This window comes from Canis aureus, chromosome 26 (genome assembly GCF_053574225.1).
Source record: "Canis aureus isolate CA01 chromosome 26, VMU_Caureus_v.1.0, whole genome shotgun sequence".
NCBI lineage: Eukaryota > Metazoa > Chordata > Mammalia > Carnivora > Canidae > Canis > Canis aureus.
Window position 1 is genome coordinate 5,498,499 of NC_135636.1, and position 27,462 is coordinate 5,525,960.

General features: G+C 43.0%; 2 protein-coding genes and 1 long non-coding RNA gene across 10 annotated transcripts in view; 1 reads left to right on the forward strand and 2 right to left on the reverse strand.

Annotated features, from left to right (window-relative positions):
- Positions 1-1,116, reverse strand: part of LOC144297811 (cystatin-13-like) — a 21,532-nt gene extending 20,416 nt beyond the window's left edge. For 3 of the 5 annotated variants that reach the window (XR_013364667.1, XM_077871940.1, XM_077871937.1), the window contains exon 1: positions 693-836. The gene's annotated coding sequence lies outside the window, so the exon portion shown is untranslated. Of the gene's footprint in view, positions 1-692; positions 837-912 lie in introns of those variants that run through there. The other 2 variants (XM_077871939.1, XM_077871938.1) reach the window with 1 other exon arrangement.
- Positions 699-19,011, forward strand: LOC144297812 (uncharacterized). Of its 2 annotated transcripts, XR_013364669.1 has the most exons (5): positions 699-1,151; positions 2,490-2,691; positions 6,019-6,118; positions 17,914-17,962; positions 18,114-19,011. It is a non-coding gene; the product is annotated as an uncharacterized LOC144297812 (long non-coding RNA). The 2 variants fall into 2 exon arrangements; XR_013364668.1 differs by having other exon boundaries at positions 17,914-19,011.
- On the reverse strand, positions 18,413-27,462 carry CST8 (cystatin 8). 3 transcript variants are annotated; one of them, XM_077871935.1, is made up of 4 exons: positions 27,195-27,456; positions 26,662-27,009; positions 22,888-23,001; positions 18,413-18,607 (listed from the first exon to the last, which is right to left on the reverse strand). In XM_077871935.1, the coding sequence occupies exons 2-4, from the start codon at positions 26,890-26,892 to the stop codon at positions 18,524-18,526; spliced, it is 429 nt and encodes a 142-aa protein (XP_077728061.1). In that variant the 5' UTR covers positions 26,893-27,009; positions 27,195-27,456; the 3' UTR covers positions 18,413-18,523. The 3 variants fall into 3 exon arrangements, with proteins under 3 accessions (XP_077728061.1, XP_077728060.1, XP_077728059.1); XM_077871934.1 differs by lacking the exon at positions 18,413-18,607 and adding an exon at positions 18,730-18,873 and having other exon boundaries at positions 27,308-27,462; XM_077871933.1 differs by lacking the exon at positions 18,413-18,607 and adding an exon at positions 18,730-18,873 and having other exon boundaries at positions 27,195-27,460.

Sequence of the window (27,462 nt, forward strand, 5' to 3'; positions counted from 1 at the left end):
TTTTCTTTCTTCCTAAGGATTACATCCCTTCTCTTTGAAGTCTTAGACCACACCCTTCTCTTTAGTTCAGAGTGACATATATACCTCAGTTTACCTGAGTGCCTTTGGAATTTCAATGTCTTTATGGATTCCCCATATGTATGAAATTAAATTTGATTTTTTTCCTTGTTAACCTATTGCATGTCAATTTGATCCTTAGTGTGGCTAGAAGGCCTTTGAAGGAGACAAGAAATTTTTCCTTCCCAACAGAGACAAAGGCAAAGTCCACAAGTTGTGTTCATCACAGATAAGCAGTAAATATAGCTTGCCTAAGTTGAATAAGGACTGTGACAGCATAATCAAGAGACACCTGATATTCACCAGACACTAACTACACATGAGATACATGGAACACAGAATATTCATAAGGTATTACGTCAGCCACCCAGTGATGATGCCATCCTGGCTCCACGTGTCCTCACTCCAGAAACCGCCAACCAAATCCTCAACGTGTCCAGCTATACCAGGCAGACTTGCCTGTGTGTCTCATCAAGGCCAGTGTGTGTTTCTGACCTGCCATATAGGCTTTGCTCAAACCCTTACTATGGGCCCCGTAACTCCATCAGCTTTGAGACTGAGGCAGCAGAGAGTATCATAGGCCCAGGGTCCAACCAACCTGGCCTTTGTGTCTCATGGCTTGCCCCCCACCATACCTGAAGTGTGTTAGCTTGTTCTCTTTCCCTGCCTAGCCTCTTGCTGGATGGTTTGAAAGTTTGCACTAACTTGATACACATGGGACATGCTCAAGCAGCTAACTTTGGCCTTCAAGCCTTTCTGTTCCATGATGTCAGAATGTGTTTCCCAGGGAACATTTGGAGGCCACCTTGGCATCATAATCCTTCCACACCTGATGCAGCTATACCCCAGACCCACCTCAGAACCAAGGTCTTCACCACACTCCTGCTTGATGAGCCTTCAGCTGGCTGTCTCACCCACAAGTGGTATCTGTCTCCTTCTTGAGGACTTGAGCTTTGACCAGCACGCCTTGTCGGCCACACTCAGTTCATGCCCCTGCATCTGGTCAGGGTGTTAGTCAGGCCTGAGTCAGGGGTGCTTTTGACCTCTGGCTGCACTCTCTGGCCAGGTGATCACATCTGGGGCCCCTTTGTGAGGTAAGCTCAGTCCCTCTGATGCTACTCAAGTGCAGTGCAAATCTGACAGATCCTTCAGCTCTGAGAGCTTCATGAACTCAGCAAGAGCCGGCAGTATCTGCCCCTAGTGCAGAAATCTGGCTTGTTTCACACCTTCTGGCTTTCTAAATACCTGGGCTTAGGACTGAAACCCTTAAAAATGAAAGCACCTCTTTGGTTCTTTCTGTCAGGGTCTTGTTATGTGACTCTATAGTTCTAGAGGCAGGATGAGGCATTAAACTGCCTGGGTCAGGGAATCTGGAACTGAGAGGCCCTTGGGGAGGTAGTACCTATGCCTGAGAAGAGCTGCCCCCAGGAACACCAAGTAGAAGGCATCATTTGGCAATGGTGGTGTTGATATGACATACCTCTGTGGGATGAACAAATTAGATCCCCACAGACCCACTTGCCATATGTCCCCCCTTTGTTAACCATGTCCCAGGTAAGAATTCCTGATTCTGCCTGCCTCCCCCATGTGGGAGTTCTCTCTCCTGGTGGTGATTCTCAGGCCACAAGCCAGGCTCCACTAAGGAGAAGACTCCATCCCACTCTGCAGTTAGAGCCTGGCAGTGACAAGCAGCTCCCAGGAACTCAAATGGTTGGGGATTAATATTTGTTTATCCAGAAGAAAATATATATCAGCATAAAGAGGATCATACCTGAGATACATAAGATAAAACTCCAAACAGGAAGTGAGACTCTTGAACCCTATAAAACCTGAGAATTGCCAGCTGAGGGTTCAGATGTTTTAGACAAAATTGTGTACTTGGCCCGAGGAGCAGTTTCTAAGCAGGTATAAAACACAGACACCAAAATGGAAAAAGATAGTTAATTTGTCCACACATTTTGTTGCACATACACATGTGCACATACACACAGAATAAAGAGATGAATGAGAACACAGATTAAGTTACTTGGAAGATATTTGGTCTTTGGCAAGGAACTAAATTCTCTCTTATGGAAAAAGCTCTTTAAAATTTAAAAGAGGGATGTCTGGTGGCTCAGCAGGGCGTGATCCTGGAGACCTGGATCGAGTCTCACATCCCGCTCCCTGTGTTGAGCCTGCCTCTCCCTCTGCCTATGTCTCTGCCTCTCTCTCTCTCTCTCTCTCTGTGTCTCTCATGAATAAATAAATAAAATATTTTTAAAAATAAAATAAAATTTAAAAGAAGGGAGAGGCGGAGCAAGATGGTGAAAGAGTAGGGGTCCTCAACTCACCTGGCCTGAGCAACTTACCTAGATAACTTTCAAATCTTCCTGAACACCTACGAATTTGACCTGAGATTTTTTTAAAGATTTTTATTTATTTATTCATGACAGAGAGAGACGCAGAGACATAGGCTGAGAGAGAAGCAGGCTCCATGCAAGGAGCCCTATGTGGGACTCGATCCTGGGACTCCAAGATCACACCCTGTGCTGATGGCAGGCGCTCAAATGCTGAGCCACCCTGGCATCCCTCGACCTGAGATTTAAAGAGAGAACAGCTGGAACACTACAGAGAGAAGTTTTTGCTTCTAACAAGGTAGGAAGGCAGCAAAAAGTAAAATAAAAAAGAATCAATTGGGGGAGGGGCCCTGCAAGGAGCCGGGCTAAGGAGGGCAGTGAGAGCCTTGGGGACAGGAAAGCTCAGCCCTGGAGAAGTGGGAACTTTAAAAATCCACACTGGATTCTTACCAGATGGAAAGGCACTGAGCAGGGAAATGGGGCAAAACCACAGGAGGGGCAGGGCAGCTTCCAGTCTCCCAGAATCACTAATAGAGGAAGTGCACCTGGAGGAGAGCACAATGCACACCATAGGTGGATCTCGGTAATGGGCTGGCGTGCAGGCCCAGCACAGCATCAGGGGGAAGCAAGTCGGTCAGGCAGGGGCTCGGGGCTCAGGGTCTGTACCCTGCTGCCTTTGGGAGCCGCGGCCCCAGGAGAATGATTCCAGCAGCACAGGCCCCAGATCCCAGGGTGCCAGGGAGACACAGCCCATGATCCTGCACTCCCAGCAGGGAGGCAGAGGCAGGAAGGGCACAGAACAGCGAGGACTCTCCTGATTCTGGGTGCCCCCAGGCTGTGGAGGTCAGCACCCTCCACTGCCCTGGGAGCATCAAGGCCAGTGCAGACTGGGAGACTGTGGTAGTTACTGTGGGAGCTGACTCCAGGGGTGGAAATCTGGCTGCCGCCAGCGTTGTTGTTCCTCCTTGTGTCACCCTGTGCCTGGGACGGAGCGGGGCCGCCAGGGGACAGAGGCCTCACAGGATAAACAGCTCATCTGAGCCCAGCACCTGGGGGCGGGGGCATCTCCCTCAGGTACATACACCTGAGAATCAGCACAGCAGGCCCCCCCCCAGAAGACCAGGTGGAAGGACAGGGGAAGAGTAAGTTCCTGACCCAGCAGTGCTAGGAAGCTCCAGGAGAAGTCGAGGGATTATACAGTATATAGAAGTAGAGGGTACCCTCCCCTCTTTATACCCCTTTTCCATTACAACTCGTTTTTATATCAGATTTAAAATTTCCAATTCTTTTCTCTTTCCCCACCTTAACTACAATATTTTACCACCTCTTCATTTCTAGGTTTCTTCCTTTTTGACTTTCATATTTCTACAATTACATGGCTTAGATATATTTTCTGCTTCTAGAATCCCTTCAACATACTCAACTTAATTTTAGATATACGGGGTATTTTGTTGTTGTTGTTGTTCTGTTTTGTGTTTTCTCTGCCTCATTTTGTTCTACAATGGCAAAAGTTAATACCTTCTAATCCATGACAAGCATGCACCCATAACCACGTGGTATACTGTGCTGGTTCACTCTATAAGATTATCTTCTCTCTTCATTCCCATTCTTCCCCCCTCTTTAAAGTCATTTATATGTTGGTGGTCAATGTTGGGGCTCTCTTCAATTATTGCTGGTTTATATAAATTTGAGACTGAGCATCTTCTAACACACAAAACTTAATACACTCAGAGCCAAAACGGTCACCCTCTAGGACCCCTCAGGTAGACTATATTCTCCCTCCACTAAAACTTCTTCACTACCATCATCTCGCAGTAGCACCTGCTTTTTTTTCTTCTCTTTTTTTCTTTTTTGCCCCTCTTTAATTTTGCTTTTTTCTTTTCTTTTTTTCTCTTTTTTTTTTCTTCTTCTTTGGGGTTTTGCCCTTTTGTATTTGTATTTATATTTTGTATTGAAATTTGACTTCACTTTAATGGTCCTTTTATTTTATTTTGCTCTGATCTTCATTTTCATTTTCTGGTCTCTGACCTTGTCAGAATCATCTAGGGTGGATTTTACATAGGTTGTGGTTGAGGCTGGTATTTTTGACTCAACCCATTCATACAGCCACTCTCCACTGAGCCAAATGACTAGAAGGAAGAACTCACCACAAAAGAAAGAATCAGAAACAGTAATCCCTGCCACAGAGTTACAGAATATAGATTTCAATTCCATGTCAGAAATCCAATTCAGAAGCAAAATTATAAAGCTACTAGTGGCTCTGGAAAAAAAAAGCATAAGGGACTCTAGAGCCTTCATTACTGCAGAATTTAGATCTAATCAGGCAAAAACTAAAAATCAATTAAATGAGATTCAATCCAAACCAGATGTCCTAATGGCTAGGGTTAATGTGGTGGAAGAAAGAGTGAATGACATAGAAGGCAAGTTGATTGTAAGAAAGGAAGCTGAGAAATAAAGAGGAAAACAAGAGACCATGAGGAAACGCTTTGGGAAATAAATGATAGCCTAGGCAGGGAGAATCTGTGTAAATTTGGGGTTCCAGAAAACATTGGGAAGGAGAGAGGGCCAGAAAGTATATTTAAACAAATCATACTGAGAAATTCCCTAATTTGGGGAGGGAAACAGGCATTCAAATAGAGGTGATAGGAGGTCCCCTTCACACACAATCAAAAATCATTCAGCACCTCGACATTTAATAGTGAAACTGGCAAATTCCAAAGATAAAGAGAAAAATTGTAAAGCAGCAGGAGACAAGAGATGCTTAACTTATATGAGGAGAAATATCAGATTAACAGCACACCTCTCCACAGAGACTGGCAGGCCAGAAAGGGATGGAAGGATATAGTCAGGGTAATAAATGAGAAGGACATGCAGCCAAGAATACTTTATTCAGCAAGGATCTCATTCAGAATAGGACAGATAAACAGCTTCCAATATAGGCAGAAAGTGAAATAATATGTGACCACCAAACCAGCTCTGCAAGAAATATTAAGGGGGACCCTGTAAAAGAAAGAGGAAGCCCAAAGAAATAATCCACAAAAACAGGGACTGAATAGGTATTACGATGACAATAAATTCATATCTTTTAATAGTTACTCTGAATGTGAATGGGCTACATGCTCCCATCAAAAGATGCAGGGTTTTGGACTGAATAAAAAAACCAAGACCCAACTATTTGCTGTCAACAAGAGGCTCATTTTAGACCTAAGGACACCTACAGCCTGAAAATGAAGGGGTAGAGAACCATTTACCATTTAAGTGGTTCTCAAAATAAAGCAGGGGTAGCGATCCTCATATCAGATAAATTTGAGTTAATACCAAAGACTGTAATAATATATGAAGAAGGACACTATATCATACTTAAAGGGTCTGTCCAACTAGAAGATCTAACAATCATGAATATTTATGCCCCTAATATAGAAGCTGCCAAGTATATCATTCAATTAATAACCAAAGTAAAGATATATAAAAATACACTTATAGTAGGAGACTTCAACATAGCACTTATTGCAAATGACAGATTTTTCAACCACAAGATCAGCAGTAAAACAAGACCTTGGTGAGGCGGGGCAAGATGGTGGAAGAGTAGGGTCCCCAAGTCACCTGTCTCCACCAAATTACCTAGATAACCTTCAAATCATCCTGAAAATCTACAAATTCGGCCTGAGATTTAAAGAGAGAACAGCTGAAACGCTACAGTGAGAAGAGTTTGTGCTTCTATCAAGGTAGGAAGACGGGGGAAAAGAAATAAAGAAACAAAAGGCCTCCAAGGGGGAGGGGCCCCGCGAGGAGCCGGGCTGAGGCCGGGGCGAGTGTCCCCAGGACAGGAGAGCCCCGTCCCGGAGACGCAGGAGCTGCACCAACCTTCCCGGGGGAAAGGCGCTCGCAGGGAGTTCAGGCAGGATCCCGGGGCCGGGGCGGGGGGGGAGCAGGGATGCCCTCAGGCTCCCGGGGGCACCAACTGAGGACCCGCACCCCAGGGAGAGCCGCCACACCCCCCGCCGAGCTCCCTAAAGGGCTGCAGCGCGGGACCTCAGAAACAGCTCGGGTGGCTCAGGCGGTGGCTCCGCCTGGAGGGGGCTGCGCGGCCCCAGGAGCGCGATTCCAGCAGTGCAGGCCCCGGAGCCCAGGGCCCCGGGGGACACAGCCCAGGATCCGGCGCTCCCCCAGGGACAGGCAGAGGCCGGGAGGACACAGGACAGCGAGGACGCTCCTGCCCCGAGCTGAGCAGAGCAGCGGCCCCGCCACTGCGGCTGTTCCTCCTGGGGCCTCACGGAGTAAACAACCCCCACTGAGCCCTGCACCAGGCAGGGGGCAGAGCAGCTCCCCCAAGTGCTCACACCTGAAAATCAGCACAGCAGGCCCCTCCCCCAGAAGACCAGCTAGAGGGACAAGTTCCAGGGGGAAGTCAAGGGACTTAAAGTACACAGAATCAGAAGATACTCCGCCATGGTTTTTTTCTTTTTGATTTCTGTTTGCTTCACCCACCCCTTTTTTTACCTTTCTTTTTCTTTCTCTTTTTCTTCTCTTTTTTCCTTTTTTTCTTCCTTTTTTCTTCTTTCTTTTTCTCTTTTCTTTCCTTCTCTCTCTCTTTTTCTTCTTCCCAATACAACTTGTTTTTGGCCACTCTGCACTGAGCAAAATGACGAGAAGGAAAACCTCACCTCAAAAGAAAGATTCAGAAACAGTCCTCTCTCCCACAGAGTTACAAAATCTGGATTACAATTCAATGTCAGAAAGCCAATTCAGAAGCACTATTATACAGCTACTGGTGGCTCTAGAAAAAAGCTTTGGACTGAAGAGACTTCATGACTGCAGAATTTATATCCAGTCAGGGCGAAATTAAAAATCAATTGAATGAGATGCAATCCAAACTACAAGACCTAACGACAAGGGTTAATGAGGTGGAAGAATGAGTGAGTGACATAGAAGACAAGTTGATGGCAAAGAGGGAAACTGAGGAAAAAAGACACAGACAATTAAAAGACCATGAAGACAGATTAAGGGAACTAAACGACAGCCTGAGGAAGAAAAACCTACGTTTAATTGGGGTTCCCGAGGGCGCCAAAAAGGGACAGAGGGCCAGAATATGTATTTGAACAAATTATAGCTGAAACTTTCCTAATCTGGGAGGGGAAACAGGCATGCAGATCCAGGAAATAGAGAGATCCGCCCCCCTAAAATCAATAAAAACCGTTCAAAACCTCGACATTTAATAGTGAAGCTTGCAAATTCCAAAGTAAAGAGAAGATCTTTAAAGCAGCAAGAGACAAGAAATCCCTGACTTTTATGGGGAAGAATATTAGGGTAACAGCAGACCTCTCCACAGACCCCGGCAGGCCAGAAAGGGCTGGCAGGATGTATTCAGGGTCCGAAATGAGAAGAACATCCAACCAAGAATACTTTATCCATCAAGGCTCTCATTCAAATAGAAGGAAATATAAAGAGCTTCCAAGACAGGCAGGAACTGAAAGAATATGTGACCTCCAAACCAGTTCTGCAAGAAATTTTAAGGGGGACTCTTAAAATTCCCCTTTAAGAAGAAGTTCAGTGGAACAATCCACAAAAAAAAAGGACTGAATAGATAACATGATGACACTAAACTCATATCTTTCAATAGTAACTCTGAACGTGAACGGGCTTAATGACCCCATCAAAAGGCTCAGGGCTTCAGACTGGATAAAAAAGCAGGACACATCCATTTGCTGTCTACAAGAGACTCATTTTAGACAGAAGGACACCTACAGCCTGAAAATAAAAGGTTGGAGAACCATTTACCATTCAAATGGTCCTCAAAAGAAAGCAGGGGTAGCCATCCTTATATCAGATAAACTAAAATTTACCCGAAAGACCGTAGTGAGAGATGAAGAGGGACACTATATCATACTTAAAGGATCTATCCAACAAGAGGACTTAACAATCCTCAATATATATGTCCCGAATGTGGGAGCTGCCAATATTTAAACCAATTAATAACCAAAGTGAAGAAATACTTAGATAATAATACACTTATACTTGGTGTCTTCAATCTAGCTCTTTCTACCCTCAATAGGTCTACTAAACACAACATCTCCAAAGAAACGAGAGCTTTAAATGATACACTGGACCAGATGGATTTCACAGATATCTACAGAACTTTACATCCAAACTCAACTGAATACACATTCTTCTCAAATGCACATGGAACTTTCTCCAGAATAGACCACATACTGGGTCGCAAATCGGGTCTGAACTGATAGCAAAAGACTGGGATCGTCCCCTGCATACTCTCAGACGATAATGCCTTGAAATTAGAACTAAATCACAATAAGAAGTTTGGAAGGACCTCAAACACGTGGAGGTTAAGGACCATCCTGCTAAAAGATGAAAGGGTCAACCAGGAAATTAAGGAAGAATTAAAAAGATTCATGGAAACTAATGAGAATGAAGATACAACCGGTTCAAAATCTTTGGGATGCAGCAAAAGCAGTCCTAAGCGGGAAATACATCACAATAGAAGCATCCATTCAAACACTGGAAAGAACTCAAATACAAAAGCTAACCTTACACATAAAGGAGCTAGAGAAAAAACAGCAGATAGATCCTACACCCAGCAGAAGAAGAGAGTTAATTAAGATACGAGCAGAACTCAACGAAATCGAGACGAGAACGGTGGAACAGATCAACAGAACCAGGAGTTGGTTCTTTGAAAGAATTAATAAGATAAATAAACCATTAGCCAACCTTATTAAAAAGAAGAGAGAGAAGACTCAAACTAATAAAATCGTGAATGAGAAAGGAGAGATCACTACCAACACCAAGGAAATACAGACGATTTTAAAAACATATTATGAACAGCTATATGCCAATAAATTAGGCAATCTAAAAGAAATGGATGCATTCCTGGAAAGCCACAAACTACCAAAACTGGAACAGGAAGAAATAGAAAACCTGAATAGGCCAATAACCAGGGAGGAAATTGAAGCCATCATCAAAAACATCCCAAGACACAAGAGTCCAGGGCCAGATGGCTTCCCACGGGAATTCTATCAAACGTTTAAAGAAGAAATCATACCTACTCTACAAAAGCTGTTTGGAAAGATAGAAAGAGATGGAGTACTTCCAAATTCGTTCTATGAGGCCAGCATCACCTTAATTCCAAAACCAGACAAAGACCCCACCAAAAAGGAGAATTAAGACCAATATCCCTGAAGAACATGGATGCAAAAATTCTCAAGATACTAGCTAATAGGATCTAACAGTACATTAAGAAAAGTATTCACCATGCCCAAGTAGGATTTATCCCCGGGACACAAGGCTGGTTCAACACTCGTAAAACAATCAATGTGATTCATCATATCAGCAAGAGAAAAACCAAGAACCATATGATCCTCTCATTAGATGCAAAGAAAGCATTTGACAAAATACAGCATCCATTCCTGATCAAAACACTTCAGAGCATAAGGATAGAGGGAACATTCCTCAACATCTTAAAAGCCATCTACGAAAAGCTCACAGCAAATATCATTCTCAATGGGGAAGCACTGGGAGCCTTTCCCCTAAGATCAGGAACAAGACAGGGATGTCCACTCTCACCACTGCTATTCAACATAGTACTGGAAGTCCTAGCCTCAGCAATCAGACAACAAAAAGACATTAAAGGCATTCAAATTGGCAAAGAGAAGGCAAACTCTCCCTCTTCGCCGATGACATGATACTCTACATAGAAAATGCAAAAGTCTCCACCCCAATATGGCTAGAACTCATACAGTTATTTGGTAGCATGGCAGGATACAAAATCAATGCCTAGAAATCAATGGCATTTCTATACACTAACAATGAGACTGAAGAAAGAGAAATTAAGGAGTCAATCCCATTTACAATTGCACCCAAAAGCATAAGATACCTAGGAATAAACCTCACCAAATACGTAAAGGATCTATACCCTAAAAACTATAGAATACTTCTGAAAGAAATTGAGGAAGACACATAGTGATGGAAAAATATTCCATGCTCATGGATTGGCAGAATTAATATTGTGAAAATGTCAATGTTACCCACGGCAATTTACACGTTTAATGCAGTCCCTATCAAAATACCATGGACTTTCTTCAGAGCGTTAGAACAAATTATTTTAAGATTTGTGTGGAAGCAGAAAAGACCCCGAATAGCCAGGGGAATTTTAAAAAAGAAAACCATACCTGGGGGCATCACAATGCCAGATTTCAGGTTGTACTACAAAGCTGTGGTCATCAAGACAGTGTGGTACTGGCACAAAAACAGATACATAGATCAATGGAACAGAATAGAGAACCCAGAAATGGACCCTGAACTTTATGGTCAACTAATATTCGATAAAGGAGGAAAGACTATCCACTGGAAGAAAGACGGTCTCTTCAATAAATGGTGCTGGGAAAATTGGACATCCACGTGCAGAAGAATGAAACTAGACCACTGTCTTGCTCCATACACAAAGATAAACTCAAAATGGATGAAAGATCTAAATGTGAGACAAGTGTCCATCAAAATCCTAGAGGAGAACACAGGCAACACCCTTTTTGAACTTGGCCACCGTAACTTCTTGCAAGATACATCCACAAAGGCAAAAGAAACAAAAGCAAAAATGAACTATTGGGACTTCATCAAGGTAAGAAGCTTTTGCACAGCAAAGGATACAGTCAACAAAACTAAAAGACAACCTACAGAATGGGAGAAGATATTTGCAAATGACGTATCAGATAAAGGGCTAGTTTCCAAAATCTATAAAGAACTTATTAAACTCAACACCAAAGAAACAAACAATCCAATCATGAAATGGGCAAAAGACATGAAGAGAAATCTCACAGAGGAAGACATAGACATGGCCAACATGCACGTGAGAAAATGCTCTGCATCACTTGCCATCAGGGAAATACAAATCAAAACCACGATGAGGGGATCCCTGGGTGGCGCAGCGGTTTAGCGCCTGCCTTTGGCCCAGGGCGCGATCCTGGAGACCCGGGATCGAGTCCCACGTCGGGCTCCCGGTGCATGGAGCCTGCTTCTCCCTCTGCCTATGTCTCTTCCTCTCTCTCTCTCTCTCTCTCTCTGTGTGTGACTATCATAAATAAATAAAAATTAAAAAAAAAACAAAACCACGATGAGATACCACCTCACATCAGTGAGAATGGGGAAAATCAACAAGGCAGGAAACCACACATGTTGGAGAGGATGCAGAGAAAAGGGAACCCTCTTACACTGTTGGTGGGAATGTGAACCGGTGCAGCCACTCTGGAAAACTGTGTGGAGGTTCCTCAAAGAGTTAAAAATAGACCTGCCCTACGACCCAGCAATTGCACTGTTAGGGATTTACCCCAAAGATTCAGATGCAATGAAACGCCAGGGACCTGACCCCGATGTTTCTAGCAGCAATGTCCAAATAGCCAAACTGAGGAAGGATCCTCGGTGTCCATCGAAAGATGAATGGATAAAGAAGATGTGGTTTATGTATACAATGGAATATTCCTCAGCCATTAGAAATGACAAATACCCACCATTTGCTTCAAGGTGGATGGAACTGGTGGGTATTATGCTGAGTGAAGTAAGTCAACCGGAGAAGGACAAACTGTATGTTCTCATTCATTTGGGGAATATAAATAATAGTGAAAGGGAATATAAGGGAAGGGAGAAGAAATGTGTGGGAAATATCAGAAAGGGAGACATATCATAAAGACTCCTAACTCTGGGAAACGAACTAGGGGTGGTGGAAGGGGAGGAGGGCGGGGGGTGGGGGTGAGTGGGTGATGGGCACTGAGGGGGACACTTGATGGGATGAGCACTGGGTGTTATTCTGTATGTTGGTAAATTGAACCCCAATAAAAAATTAATTTATTAAAAAGAGAAGATGTGATTTATGTATACAAAGGAATATTACTGAGCCATTAGAAATGATGAATGCCAACCATTTGCTTCAATGTGGATGGAACTGGAAGGCATTGTGCTGAATGAAATAAGTCAATCGGAGAAGGACAAACAGTGTATGTTGTCATTCATTTGGGGAATATAAATAATAGTGAAAGGGAATAGAAGGGAAGGGAGAAGAAATGGGTAGGAAATATGAAAAAGGGATACAGAATATGGAAGACTCCTAACTCTGGGAAACGAACTAGGGGTGGTGGAAGGGGAGGTGGGCGGCGGGTGGGGGTCACTGGCTGATGAGCACTGAGGTGGGCACTTGATGGGATGAGCACTGGGTGTTATTCTATATGTTGGCAAATTGAACACCAATAAAAAATAAATTTGTAAAAAAAAAAAAACAAGAGCCTTGATTGATATACTGGACCATATGGATTTCACAATATATACAAAACTTTCCTTCAGAATGCAACTGAATACACATTCTTGTAAAGTGCACATGGAACTTTCTGCAGAATAGAGGACATACTGGGTCACAAATCAGATCTCAACTGATACCAAAAGATTGAGATTGTCACCTGCATATTTTCAGACCACAATGTTTTGAAACTAGCACTCAATCAAAACAAGAAAATTGGAAGAAACTCAATCACGTGTAGGTTACAAAGCATCCTGCTAAAAGATGAGTCAGTCAACCATGAAATTAGAGAAGAATTAAAAGAGTCATGGAAACTAATGAAAATGCAAATACAGTTGTTCAAAATCTTTCGGATACCCAGAAAAGCAGTTAAGAGAGAAATACATCACAATACAAACCTCCCTCAAAAAATTGTAAAAAACTCAAATACACTAGCTAACCTGACACCTAATGGTACTGGAGAAAGAACAGCAAGCAAAGCCTACACCAAACAGAAGAAGAGAGATAAGAAAAATTTGAGTAGAACTCAATGAAATACAGACCAGAACTGTAGAACAGATCAACAAAACCAGGAGTGGTTTCTTTGAAAGAATTAATAAGATAAATAAACCATTAGCCAACCTTATTAAAAGGAAAGGGAAAAGACTCAAATTAATAAAATGATGAATGAAAGAGGAGAAAGCACAACCAAACCAAGGAAATACAAACAATTTTAAAAACGTATTATGGGCAGCTATATGCCAACAAATTAGGCAATCTAATAGAATGGACACATTTCTGGAAAACCACAAATTACCAAAACTGGAACAGGAAGAAATAGAAAACCTAAACAGGCCAATAACCAGGAGGGAATTCATACAGTCATCAGACACCTCCCAAGACACAAAAGTGCAGGGCAAGATGGCTTCCCAGGGGAATTCTATCAAACGTTTAAAGAAAAAACAATATCTATTCTAATAAAGCTGTTCCAAAAGATAGAAAGGGATGGGGTACTTCCAAACACCTTCTAGGAGGCCAACATCACCTTAATTCCAAAACCAGACAAAGACCCCACCAAAAAGGAGAATTATAGACCAATATCCCTGATGAACACAGATGCAAAAATTTTCAACAAGATACTAGCCAACAGGATCCAACAGTACATAAGAAGATTATTAACCATGACCAAGTGGGATTTATCCCCAGGATGCAAGGTTTGTTCAACACTCGTAAAACAATCAATGTGATAGATCATATCAACAAGATAAAAACCAAGAACCATACGATCCTCTCAATAGATATAGAGAAACAAATTGCCAAAATACAGCATTCCTGATGAAAACTCTTCAGAGTGTAGGGATGGAGGGAACATTCTTTAGCATCTTAAAAGCCATCTATGAAAAGCCCACAGCAAATATCATTCTCACTGGGGAAACACTGAGAGCCCTTCCCCTAGATCAGGAACACAACAGGGATATCCACTCTCACCACTGTTATTCAACATAGTACTAGAAGTCCTAGCTTCAGCAATCAGGCAACAAAAAGAAATAAAAGACATTCAAATTGGCAAAGAGGAAGTCAAACTCCTCCTCTTTGTAGATGACATGATACTGTACACATAGAAAACCCAAAAGACTCCACTCTGTTGATACAAAATCAATGCTCAGAAACCAGTGGCATTTCTATTCACTAACAATGAGACTGAAGAAAGAGAAATTAAGGAGTCAATCCCATTTACAATTGCACCCAAAAGCATAAGATACCTAGGAATAAACCTAATCAAAGAGGTAAAGTATTTATACCCTACAAACTATAGAACACTTCTGAAGGACATTGAGGAAGACACAAAGAGATGGAAAAACATTACATGCTCATGGATTGGAAGCATGATTATTGTGGAAATGTCTATGCTAACCAGGGCAATTTACACATTCAATGCAATATCTATAAAGATACCATGGACTTTCTTCAGAGAGTTGGAACAAATCATCTTAAGACTTGTGTGGAATCAGAAAAGACCTCAAATAGCCAGGGGAATTTTGAAAAAGAAAACCAGAGCCAGGGGCAACACAATGCCAGATTTCAAGTTGTACTACAAAGCTGTGATCATCAAGACAGTGTGGTACTTGCAGAAACACACACACACATAGATTAATGAACAGAATAGGGAACCCAGAAATGGGCCCACAACCCCATGGTCAACTAATATTAGACAAAGCAGGAAAAAAGGCAGTCTCTTCAATAAATGGTGCTAGGAAAATTGGACAGCCACATGCAGCAGAACGAAACTAGACCATTCTCTTATACCATACACAAAGATACACTCAAAATGGGTGAAAGATCTAAATGCGAGACAAGAATCCATCAAAACCCTAGAGGAGAACACAGGCAACACACTTTTTGAATGTGACATCAGTAACTTCTTGCAATATACATCTATGAAGGCCTGGGAAACAAAAGCAAAAATGAACTATTGGCACTTTATCAAGATAAAAAGCTTCTGCACAACAAAAGAAACAGTCAACAAAACTAAAAGACACCCTAAAGAATGGGAGAAGATATTTGCAAATGACATATCAGATAAAGGGCTAGTATCCAAGATCTTTAAAGAACTTATGAAACTCAACAGCAAAGAAACAAACAATCCAATCCTGAAATGGGCAAAAGACATGAACAGAAATCTCACAGAGGAAGACATTGACATGGCCAACAAGCATGAGAAAATGCTCTGCATCACTGGCCATCAGGGAAATACAAGTCAAAACCACAATGAGATACCACCTGACCTCAGTGAGAATGGGGCAAATTAACAAGAGAGGAAACAACAAGTGTTGGAGAGGATGTGTAGAAGGGGAGCCCTTTTGCACTTTTGGTGGGAATGTGAACTGGTACAGCCACTCTGGAAAACTGTGTGGAGGTTCCTCAAAGAGTTAAAAATAGACCTGCCCTACGACCCAGGAATTACACTGCTGGGGACTTACCCCAAAGTTACAGATGTAGTGAAAAGCCGAGATGCCTGTACCTCAATGTTTATAGCAGCAATGTCCACAATAGCCAACGTGTGGAAGGAGCCTCGGTGTCCATCGACAGATGAATGGATAAAGAAGATGTGGTTTATGTACACAATGGAATATTACTCAGCCATTAGAAATGACAAATACGGGGATCCCTGGGTGGCGCAGTGGTTTAGCACCTGCCTTTGGCCAAGGGCGCGATCCTGGAGACCCGGGATCAAATCCCCCATCAGGCTCCCGGTGCATGGAGCCTGCTTCTCCCTCTGCCTATGTCTCTGCCTCTCTCTCTCTCTCTCTCTCTCTCTGTGACTATCATAAATTAAAAAAAAATTTTTTTAAATGACAAATACCCACCATTTGCTTCAACATTGATAGAACTGGAGGATATTATGCTGAGTGAAATAAGTCAATCAGATAAGGACAATTATTATATGGTTTCACTCATATGGGGAATATACAAAATAGTGTAAGGGATTATAGGGGAAAGGAGACACAATGAGTGGGAAATATCAGAGATGGTGACAGAACATGAAGGACTCCTAACTCTGGGAAACAAACAAAGGGTAGGGAAAGGGGAGGTGTCTGGGGGCTGGGTTGACTGGGTGATTGGCACTGAGGGGAGCACTTAACAGGATGAGCCTTGGGTGTTAAACTATATGTTGATAAATCTAACTCCAAAATACACACACACACACACACACACACACACACACACACACACACTGTGTAAAGAAAACGGTTTTGTAGTCATCCCCCCAACCCCCCACAAAAGCTAATTTATCTTTTTTATTCTTCCTTTTAAGAAAACAATGTGTTCTTTTTTTAATGGGAGCCTGACTCTGGGTTGGTAAATTCTCCCTCATGAAAATGATAGCAATGACACTGAGTAGTTTCTTAGAATATACCTATTCCATCCTTTGTTTTCTTTAATTCTGTTTTTAAAATTGTAATGGCCTGTGTGATGGTGAAGTTCAATGTATGTACTCTGGTCAAATCTTCACCCTGGACCATTTTTCTAGAAATGTCCTGCTGGCTGTCAGACAGCTTTCGGAGATTTACTTGTGTGGTTTTATTCAAAACCAAAGTTAAGGGCTAATTTCATAGTCATACATGGCTTTTATGAGGCTGTGAGATTTTTGTTACCTTACCTCTGGCACAGGGAACTATTCCCTGAGTATTTGTCATACTTGGTATTTTATCAGCTGCTCCTGTGTGGTCTTCCTGCAGCCTTAATGCAGTTGACAAATCCCCAGGAATCTGGCTAGCCAGGCAGAAAGCTGGCTCTTCAGGTCAATAGGACCTGCAGTCAATGTTCCTTGCTGTTCACTTAGAAAGTCTCTGTATTTTAGGATGCAGATGTTTAAAAAAAAACTCTGAAGAGTTTAGAACCAGAATACAGGAAAGTCTACTGCTCCTACAACAGATTGCTCTTCTTATTGTCTCTTGGCATCATAAATTCATAACCAAAAAGTCATCATCTGGCAGTGGGTGGCAGTTGTCAGTTTAAGCCCTTATCTTCTCCTGGCAAGGGGCCAAGTATGGCATTCTTGGTGCCACTTTCTCTGGACTCCCAGCTGACTCGTGGGTGTTTTTGACAGCCTTCAATCCACTGAAAAAGGGGCCAGTGTTTCCATCCATCAAGGACAGTTTTTGACTCACTGATATTTTTATTTATCACTTGTGGTCTTGACCTCCTCTTCCCTCCACAACAGGTGACAAGTGTGTTAGAAAGTCCATCTCAGAATCTCCCTGAGTCAACCTGGTGAGGGATGGGATTCAAGAAAGGAGGGCAGCAGGTCCTGGATACCACCGGACATACCTGGTGTCTGATGTGTGGAGAACTTTGGGGGGGGGTCCACATGGAAGCATCAAAGGATAAGTTTCGGAAGGTTACAAATCTGGTCCACTTGCAAATATAGAATGTCAAGAGGGAATTCCTAGGTAAGTTACAAAATTGGCTTATTTTCCAGAAAGCAATAAAACCATACCTCCAGAATAACCTTTTTGATTAGATACTAATCATTTGCACCTCTCAAGGACAAAAAGACCCACAAGTAAACATTTGACTTCAGAGTCTGGCTTTTAATCAATAATGAAAAGAACATCAAACAGAGGTATATACCCTGGATGACTCAATAATCCTCATTAGACTCATTGAACAATATCCAAAATGGCAAGTCAACACATGTTGACTTCTCTGTGTCTTATTCCAAGTTTCTGGTAAATTTTTTCTTAGCATAAACCCAGAGGAGAGCAAGAAGTGAAGAACGTGGCACTGGGGAAGAGTAAGTGGCACAGTCCCTTCTCTGAATCCTGGGTCCTATTTCCAGACCTCTGCCAGAGCCCACCTTCCAGGGAGGCCCCCATGTAGAGCATAGAGATGGAGGTGGTGGCCCCTCTACACTTACACTCTTACCAGCTTCTATCCTCCCTCAGGAGGAAGACGCCTCAGGCCAAAAAGGAGGCTTCCATAGGGAATCTGTTGAGGCAGCACCCATTGGCTCCAGACCTCTGGAAGGGGTTGTTAAACCCAATCATAAAGGAATCCCTCCTCAGATTTGCAGTAGGGAATGGAATCAGACCTCACCTCCATCGTTTGTACTCAGAGACTAACTGATTCCCTGGTGGTGGGTCACCAAGCTAGACAAAGTCAAAGGGGCTTCCGCTTGAGGCCAAAAAAAAAATTGGACATATTCATCTCTTACCACCACCTAATAAGAAACCAGGAAACAAAATAAGCAGAGAGGCATGCATGGGGAAACCACATTGGTAACACCAGCATGAGCCATTTATCTCTTCACAGAGAAAGGTGGCGATGATGGGGAGGGGGAGTACTCCAGAACCCCCTAAGCATCCACACACTGCTTCTTCATCATGATGAATTCACCATTCCAGGGGAGTGCTCCGACCAAAAAACTGCATATTACTTTCTGAAAAAGACCACAACCACAACAAAATCAGTAATCCCAGAAAATAGAGAGAAAAAAATGTCCTGTTGCTAGGTATCAGTTTAGGAATATGCTGGAGGATGAGTCATCATCCATCAGTGAGTGCTCCTAGGAATCTACTAGACCTTTAAAGCCATCAGCAGATACCTGGAGGGGTGTCTATTCCCATAAGAACAAAGACAATCACCATGCTTTGCTGGGAGATCAGATGTAAACTTGATTTTATTTGTAATTCTCTTTGATGTTTTCTACAATGTAAATAAAGGAATTCTATGTCATATATAAGCTTATGTATGTTATCTTAATAATTAAATAATGCCTTTTGTTCTAATAGCAAGAGCAATTCAGTGGGTTCTAGGGTTCTACCATCTTTTATTTCAAAGAGTCCTTCTCTCCATTTCATTTTTTAAAATAATAAATTTATTTTTTATTGGTGTTCAATTTGCCATCATACAGAATAACACCCAGTGCTCATCCCATCAAGTGCCCCCCTCAGTGCCCATCACCCAGTCACCCCCACCACCCGCCCTCCTCCCCTTCCACCACCCCTAGTTCGTTTCCCAGAGTTAGGAGTCTTTATGTTCTGTCTCCATTTCTGATATTTCCCACACATTTCTTCTCCCTTCCCTTATATTCCCTTTCACTATTATTTATAATCCCCAAATGAATGAGAACATATGTTTGTCCTTCTCCGATTGACTTACTTCACTCAGCATAATACCCTCCAGTTCCATCCACCTTGAAGCAAATGGTGGGTATTTGTCGTTTCTAATGGCTGAGGAATATTCCATTGTATACATAAACCACATCTTCTTTATCCATTCATCTTTCGATGGACACTGAGGCTCCTTCCACAGTTTGGCTATTGTGGACATTGCTGCTAGAAACATCAGGGTGCAGGCATCCCGACGTTTCATTGCATGTGCATCTTTGGGTAAATCCCCAACAGTGCAATTGCTGGGTCATAGGGCAGGTCTATTTTTAACTCTTTGAGGAACCTCCACACAGTTTTCCAGAGTGGCTGCACCGTTTCACATTCCCACCAACAGTGTAAGAGGGTTCCCTTTTCTCCGCATCCTCTCCAACATTTGTGGTTTCCTGCCTTGTGTCCCCATCCATTTCAAAATACTATTGAAATGGCAAATGAAATATTCTGTGTGTGTGATAGGTGGATGGATGGATTGTTAGATAGATAGGTAGCTAGATAGGCAGATTATACATTGATAGCAGTCCTGCCAAAACAACAAAAAGCATCTTAAATAATTGTTAACATTGAGGTACTCCCAGGAGCTATTAGGAGTCAGAGAAAAAGAAGCCTGGTCTCTGCTTAGTATTGGATACACACAAAAGAGGAATATGTAGGCCTCTTTCTCCCAGAAACCCACATAAAAAAACACCAAGTCAAGATGGTTTTATAGGCAAATTACACCAAACCTTGGGAACCCAAAGCTCCTGTGGTCTCTCAACTGATCCAGAGGACACACAAAAAAGATGGGAAGTCTTCATTCTCATTGTACCAGACTAGAAAAATCCTGAAACCAAAATACAACTGAGGGAGCACTTGATGGGATATATATACACAAAAAAAGACTCCTAACTCTGGGAAACGAACTAGGGGTGGTGGAAGGGGAGGAGGGTGGGGGGTGGGGTGACTGGGTGGTGGGCACTGAGGGGGGGCACTTGACAGGATGAGCACTGGGTGTTATTCTGTATGTTGGCAAATTGAACACCAATAAAAAATAAATTTATTAAAAAAATAAATTAAACTTACCTGAAACAAAAATCCTCAAAAAAAAAAAAAAAAAAAACACTAGCAAGTTAAAGGCGGTGGCACATTAAATAATTTCTGTCCCTATGGCAATGTTTCAGAGACATTCCTAGTGATCTGAAAAGTGTAGGGTGTCTGCACCTGGAAATTCACATGCGGTAGGTCTGGGATGAGGCCATGGAATGTGTGTGTGTGTGTGTGTGTGTGTGTGTGTGTGGTTTCACCACATGATCCAAATGATTCTTTTTTTCTTAAGATTTTATTTTTAAGTAATCTCTACACCCAACACAGGGCTTGAATCCACAACCTTGAGATCAAGTTATATGTTCCACCGACTAAGCCAGCAAGGTACCTCTGATTCATAAAATTAGGGAAGTTTAAGAGTGTTTAATGTAAATAAAATAAAAATTCCTAAATTTAAAAAGTGGCATATTGGATTTCACCATATTCTAAAAGACAAGGGCAGACATAATCCATTGTGCTCCTCCTTCCTACGCTGGGCTCAACACAATGGCTCCCACAAGGAAAACTGGAAAGAGAAGGGGCTATTCTGCCATTAGTGAGGTACCAGAGAATACACCATCTATGTTCACAGCACATCTGTGGAGGAGCCTTCAAGAAGTGTTCCCTGAGGGCACTCAGGGAGAACATGAAAGAGATGGATGTGCATGTTGACACCAGGCTCAACATTGCTATCTGGGTCAAAGGAGTCAGGAAAGTCCCATGCCATATCTGCGTGCAGTTGTCTCAAAGATGTAAAAGATGGTGATACATCTTGTACATTGGTTAACTGTGTACTTGTTGCCACTTGGAGCAGCTTGCCATCAGTCATTGTGGATTAGAACTACCTAGCCAGCAATCCAAGCAGTAAAATCCCCCTCAAAAAACAGACCATATTCCAGATACGTAAGAATGACACAATGTTAGTGAATGTCTTACTTTATTTCACTAATGAGTCAAAGCAGAACACTTATTCAAGTATCCTTGGTAGATGCTGAAAGAATAATTGGTAGGAGAAATGTTCTTAATTAAAAAAATAACTCTTGGGAAAAGGAATTGGAGGAATCCCAGAAATCAGCACTTGATATAATGTTTAATAATTGGTTATATGTATTGTAAACACTGTCGTCAAAGCTGAGAATAAGAAACATTGTCCAGCATTATTACTTTTCAGCTTTATTCTACAGATTTCAAAAGAAAAAGCAAAGCAGTTTTCATTATTGATAAGTGTGTAATTTAAAACATGCACCTTAAAATTTGGGATGGTCCATGGAAACCTTAGATGCAATATGTGAGCTCCTTGAGGACAATTCTCAATTCTCTTTAAGCTTTTCTACAGACAGGTAAAAAGTAACAACTTTTCTATAATCCCAGTGGGCCCAGTAGAAAATACAAATGTGAACCAACCATACTTCTACTAACAGTAAAAGATAAACAAAAGTAACATAAAAGCCATATAGCATGAAGACATGCTCTCTGCTTAAATGTCTGTCCTGAGGCATATCTGCTATTAACTAGACACAATCAGATTTGTAAAGTTTGAGCATACAGAGGCAGTTTTAGTGAAACATAATAGAAGTGCACTTTGTTAATTGGCCCTCACAATTTCCTGTGCCATGGCTACATGAAGCAGTGGTTCTTGAAGTATGATCCTACAGCCAGCAGCGAGAGCAGCAGCAATAGCTAGGAACTTGTTAAGAATGCAAATTTTTGGATCCTACTCCAGATCTACTGAATCCAAAGCTGTGCAGGTAGGATCTGGCCATCTGGGTTTATCAAGGCTTCCAGGTAATTCTGATGCTTGCTCACATAAAGAACCACTGGTGTAAAAAAAAGCAAAGACACACCTCTCAGGTAAACCTGCAGAAAGCCTTCACCTCAGATTAAACACTTCAATGAATCTGGGCTTCTCCCCACCTCTGAGACCAGAAATACAGGCTTGAGGCTAAAAGTCCCTGGGCCAGGTCAGCCCTTTGGTGGGGGACATTTGGGATCTTCCATGACCTTCCTGGAAATCATGGCCAAGCCTGGCAAAAATCAACTATAATTCTGGGGGATGGAAATACCCTCTGGCCTAGTCACTGCTTAATCTCAGCACCCAAAATACCACCTGGTGGTAAACTTGGATGAGTTGCTGAGTGGATGGATAAGTTTCTGTTTGTGTCTTCACAAGGATGAGCAACTCTGGTGCCAGGAATGGCTGGGTTGTTTATTTGGATCCGAGAGAACAGACATATGTGTTGTCAAGTTTTCCTGCACCAAGAGACCAGAGTTGATGAGAGTGATCCTGAAAGCATTCTGTCCCTAGGATGAGGGGTGGGGAAAGACTCAGAGGGGTTCAATGCATTCCATTGTTTTCTACCTTCTGCTCTAAAAGCCCATTTCTGGGGCAAATCTTTGGGAGTGATCAAAACTTCAGAGGAGGATACAGGCACCTCATGTTCTTTTTGAGGTTCAGAGTAGCCAAGACCATCACAGAATATTGGTCACCTACCTTTTCCAGTTTAGAGCTCTCTTGAATGACACAGTTTTCACTACTGTTTGAAAACTTTCTGCAATTGCTGCGGGCAATTTCAACATCAATAAAGTATTCCAAATGATCTGTGACCTGTCAATTAGCAATGGTACAATTTTATTCAAAACACTTTTATTTTACTTTTTTAAAGTTTTAGCCAAAAAAAAACCCCTAAAAAACACTCACCCCTTCATCCTCTCTCCCTACCACCTACTCCCTATCCCCTCTCTCCAAAATATCTTTAGAGGAAGACCTACAACATCCTACCTGGTTCTCTCTGTATACTGATAATAGTAAGACCCTGGAAACTACTACCTGGAGCTGTATACTCAGGGAAAATTCTCCTTTCCAGTGTGAGGCTCCAGTGAAGGTGAGACTTTGTATTTCCATTTTTTTTCCCAAAGTCCAGAGCATTCTGCATGCTCCATAAAAGATCAGAGGGGAAAAAAAGGATCAGAGGGAAGGATGAGGTCACCAGAACCATTGGCTCCCCTGGGCTGGAGATGTTATAGGTTCACATGGGTCAGAAGTGAGGACAGGCCCTGTGTCCACAATGGATGCTCCTTCCTTATTCCTTTCCCACTCTCTCTACACCTCAGAGTCTGTTATCTGGTGAAATCTCCTGCTTTGGAGGGCTTCCCCCACTAACTTAGCAAGCAGTTCTTAAAGGGGCCATGCTGGCTAAAATTTGTCTTGCTGTTCTCTGTTGAGTGTTTAGCAGTAGGTCTACAGCAAGGCTTTAGTAGTCCTGAACTCATGAATGGCTGAGTGTACTTAAGGCTACTCATGATGTCCATTTAAATGAGCTTTCATCTGGTTTTAATAGATTACAGCAGGAGACAAAAGGAGTATCTTTCCTCATTGCTATCTTCAAGGCTTTAATAAGATTGGATTATATTTTAGCTACATTCTAAGGAATTAACAAGGTGACTCTGACTTGCCATGGGGAGAAGCTGGTTGACATTAAGAAGGGATTGGCAGAGCTGGCCTTGGGTTTGAGAGTTAAGTTGGGAACCTGAAAAATTCCATAGAGGCAAACCCAGACAGCCACAGGACTTTGTATCAGTCCTAATACTTGCTAATGCTTACTGAGTGCTTGCTCTTTGCCTGACACTGTTCCTGGGGCTTGGCACACAATAACTTAACCCACACAGCAACCCTCTGCTGTGAGGCCATCACTCCCATTGTTTTTAGTAGGGAAATAGGGCAGAGGAACTAAGTGACCATCCATCTAGCAGGCAAGACCTGGAGTTCCAACAGAGGTGCCCAGCACTAAACTCGCATCCCAAAGCACCATGATCCACCCCTTCCACATGGCAGAAAAGGGCTACTACGTGTCATTTCCAGGGAAACACAAACCTGAACTGAGCGGAGCCAAGGCCATTGGTTCCATGGACACCTTCATGGAACCCTCACAATCCTTTCTAAAAATAACCAGAATGACAGTTTTAAAACCCCAATCCAATTACGTGGATCCCAAGAACTCCCTGACCTAATGTTTATCTGGCTTCTCAGTATTCCTTTTTTTTTTTTTTTTTTTTGCTTCTCAGTATTCCTAACATAGAATAGAAAGTTTTGGGGCAGCCCGAGTGGCTCAGCAGTTTAGTGCTGCCTTCAGCCCAGGGTCTGACCCTAGAGACCCAGGATGGAGTCCCACGTCAGGCTCCCTACATGGAGCCTGCTTCTGTCTCTACCACTCTCTCTCTCTCTCTCTCTCTCTCTGTCTCTCTCTCTTATTAATAAATAAAATCTTTAAAAAAAGAAAAAGAAAAAGTTTTGCCCACAATCTTCAAGGCCCTTCATGATCTGATCCATGAGCACCTCTCAAGCTAGTCACACAGCCTCCTTTGAGTTGCCAAATGGGCCATGCTTCTTCCCAGTGGCAGCTTGCTATACCCAGTTGCTCTTCCCAACCCCATGCAGCCCTCCCATCATCTTTTCCAGGAGATGCTGTGAGTGATACTCATGTCCTTTGCTCTTCCCAAACACACTGCCACTTCCTGGCTGTCCCTGCCTGGGGCTTCCTGACCAGCAGGAGCCAAGAGCAGCTCTTAGCCAACAATGGATGGGAGTTGATGGGTAAGCAACTGAGCTTCCCTCTTGCAGTGTGGCTAAACTCTGAGGAAGGCTATGTACCCTTTTCCTGAGGCTCCAGGGAGGCCCATAGTGGTCACCTGCACAGTAACTCACTGCCCTGCCCTGTCTCCCTTCTCTTCCAGCCCCCTGGTGCTTACTGGGATGGCCTCCCAAGTAAACTACTAGCACTAGGATCTGATGTGGGAAACCTAAACAAAAATACTTCCCACCAGCATCCATCACCTCCTAGTCTGCCTTCAGGTTTAGCCACCAACATTACTCCCTAGAGAGGTGGTTCTTACTCTTGACTCATATTGGGATCACCTAGAAAGCTTTAACACCTACTGAGACCTAGGTCCCATCTAGAGATCCTCATTTAATTGGTGCCAGTGAGACCAGTGCAGTAGGACATATACAAGCTCCTCAGGTGAGAGCCTGTCCGAAGAAGACTTTCCTGACCTCTGGGCCCCTAGGTACCATGCCAGCAGGCTAGAATCCCCAGTTCTCATTCTGGGTTTGGCACTATTTCTTTCTGATAAGACTGCTGGCTCCCTAGAAATGTGATTATTTCTGTCCATCTCACTGCCTCATCTGCAGCAGCCTGCATAGAAGCTGCTTGGGAGAAACTTGCTGAGTATGGTGCTACTTGGGTACCAAAGAATGACAACTACAAAGGGGTTGGGGGAAGGTACAAGAGCTGGAATCCATTCCCCTATTTCAAAGTGCTGTAGGAGTTCCCCAGGTGGATTGAACAGTATGCCCAGTCATAAACAGAGTGCCATCAGCACGATATACTGGAAATATGGACTGATGGCTCATAAGGTTCCAAAGGGACAAGGTCATAAGTGCCGACATGTGCATTGGCTCAGCTCCTTCAAATGGAACACTATATGGAGAATATAAAAACTGAAGTAAATCCTGCTAAAAATGACCTCTCTGCTGAGTATCTTTACAATTCATTCCAAGTTTCATTGTGGAATTATAAGCCACACTACCAACCCGCCAACTGAGGATGGTACAGTCAGCTGAATTCCAGCTCTGGGGGCTTTTTCTCGACCATGACAGGCAGGGACACGTGTTGCAAGCTTCAGAGAGCATTATCCTCAATGGAATCCAACTAAGCAATGCTTCCTAGCATTGGGCCATGCTTGGGCTTGTGAGAAGGGATACATTTTTATGAACATAAAATCAGAATGTCTTCACTTCCACTAAATAAATGTTGGAGTCAAAGAATTATAGGCTAGGAGTAGGGACTTTATTACCTACACATTAAATAGCAACATGTCTCTTTTCAACCCCACAATCCACATTATGTGGATTTTCAGCCCCACAATCCACATTATGTGGCTAGATTGAAATGTTGCCCATGGCAGCATTATTGCAAAATATTCATGACACTCAATTTATCTCCCAATTATAGAAAATACAAATCATGAACGTTAGATTTACAGTTTGGAGTTTAAACAAGTTAATACACATAAAGAACTTAGAACAACAGTGCAAGAATATATAGAAAGTGCAGTGATGTCATAGTGACATGCAAGTGTGTAGGTCCTTAAGCACTCACATAATGGGTCTTTTGTATATCATTGTTTTTCTCCCATGCCCACTCTTTCAGTCCAGCTTCAATCTGTGCCACCATATGCACACATGCATAGTGAGAGAGAACACCTTTACCTGCATCTGGACTTGTATTGTCTTGACCACCTGGAAGAGGTACTTATCCTCACTCTCTTTGTTGTATTCTTGCATGGCAAACCACAGGCACTGCTTCACGTTGGCATTTGAGGCATTGATTACTTTTAATTCCCTCAACACCTTTGCTTTATTCTTGTTTAGGTCTGTGCTGGCCACCAGGGCCCCGAAAATGGTGAACAGAAGCAAGCAGGACCCCCAGGACCTAGTCATGGTCCCTCGGTCTGGGACACAAGTAATTCTCCTTGTCCTCCCAGGCTGGAGCTGCAGGTGGGGTGGGATATCTGTGGCCACTTCAGGTCCAAAGATCTTACAATAACATCAGCCCAGCTGGATTCAAGAAAGAGCCATTAGGTTCACTCCTTAGGACTACCCCTGTCTCTAAAGAAGTCAACCTGCAAGAAGCCAATTAAAGAGTCCTGCTACCAGCCTTCCACCCTCCATCTCCTCCCTCACCATGTGAAGTTCCAGGAAGAACACTTAGACCCAGGTATGCCAGCACCTACCCCACATACCTCACTATCCACTCCTATTTCTGCCCTTCAGGCCTATAAGATGTGACTCTGAAATGGTGCTGCCCCAAGTTTTCTTGGCTCTGGCTCCCTGGGGACTCTCCAACCTGAGGTACCTGCTGGCTGCCTCCACCTCTTATGCAGCTTACTGTGGCCCACACCCTAACCCGTGATTCTCCTGGGTCTCCAGCTCTCAGTTTGTGCCTAAGCCCTGGTAAGGGGCCTCCTTCACTCCTGACCTCTGCTCTCTGTCCATGCCCCTGCAAGGAGA

Bases quoted from the DNA above. Each gene is read 5' to 3' on its own strand.
- CST8 (XM_077871934.1), bottom strand. From the start codon at position 26,892: ATGACTAGGTCCTGGGGGTCCTGCTTGCTTCTGTTCACCATTTTCGGG. The intron at 23,002-26,661 runs GTAAAGGTGTTC...GCTAATTGACAG, and splicing joins CAATACAAGTCCAGATGCAG to GTCACAGATCATTTGGAATA. The intron at 18,874-22,887 runs GTAGGTGACCAA...TTTACATTGTAG, and splicing joins AGAGCTCTAAACTGGAAAAG to AAAACATCAAAGAGAATTAC.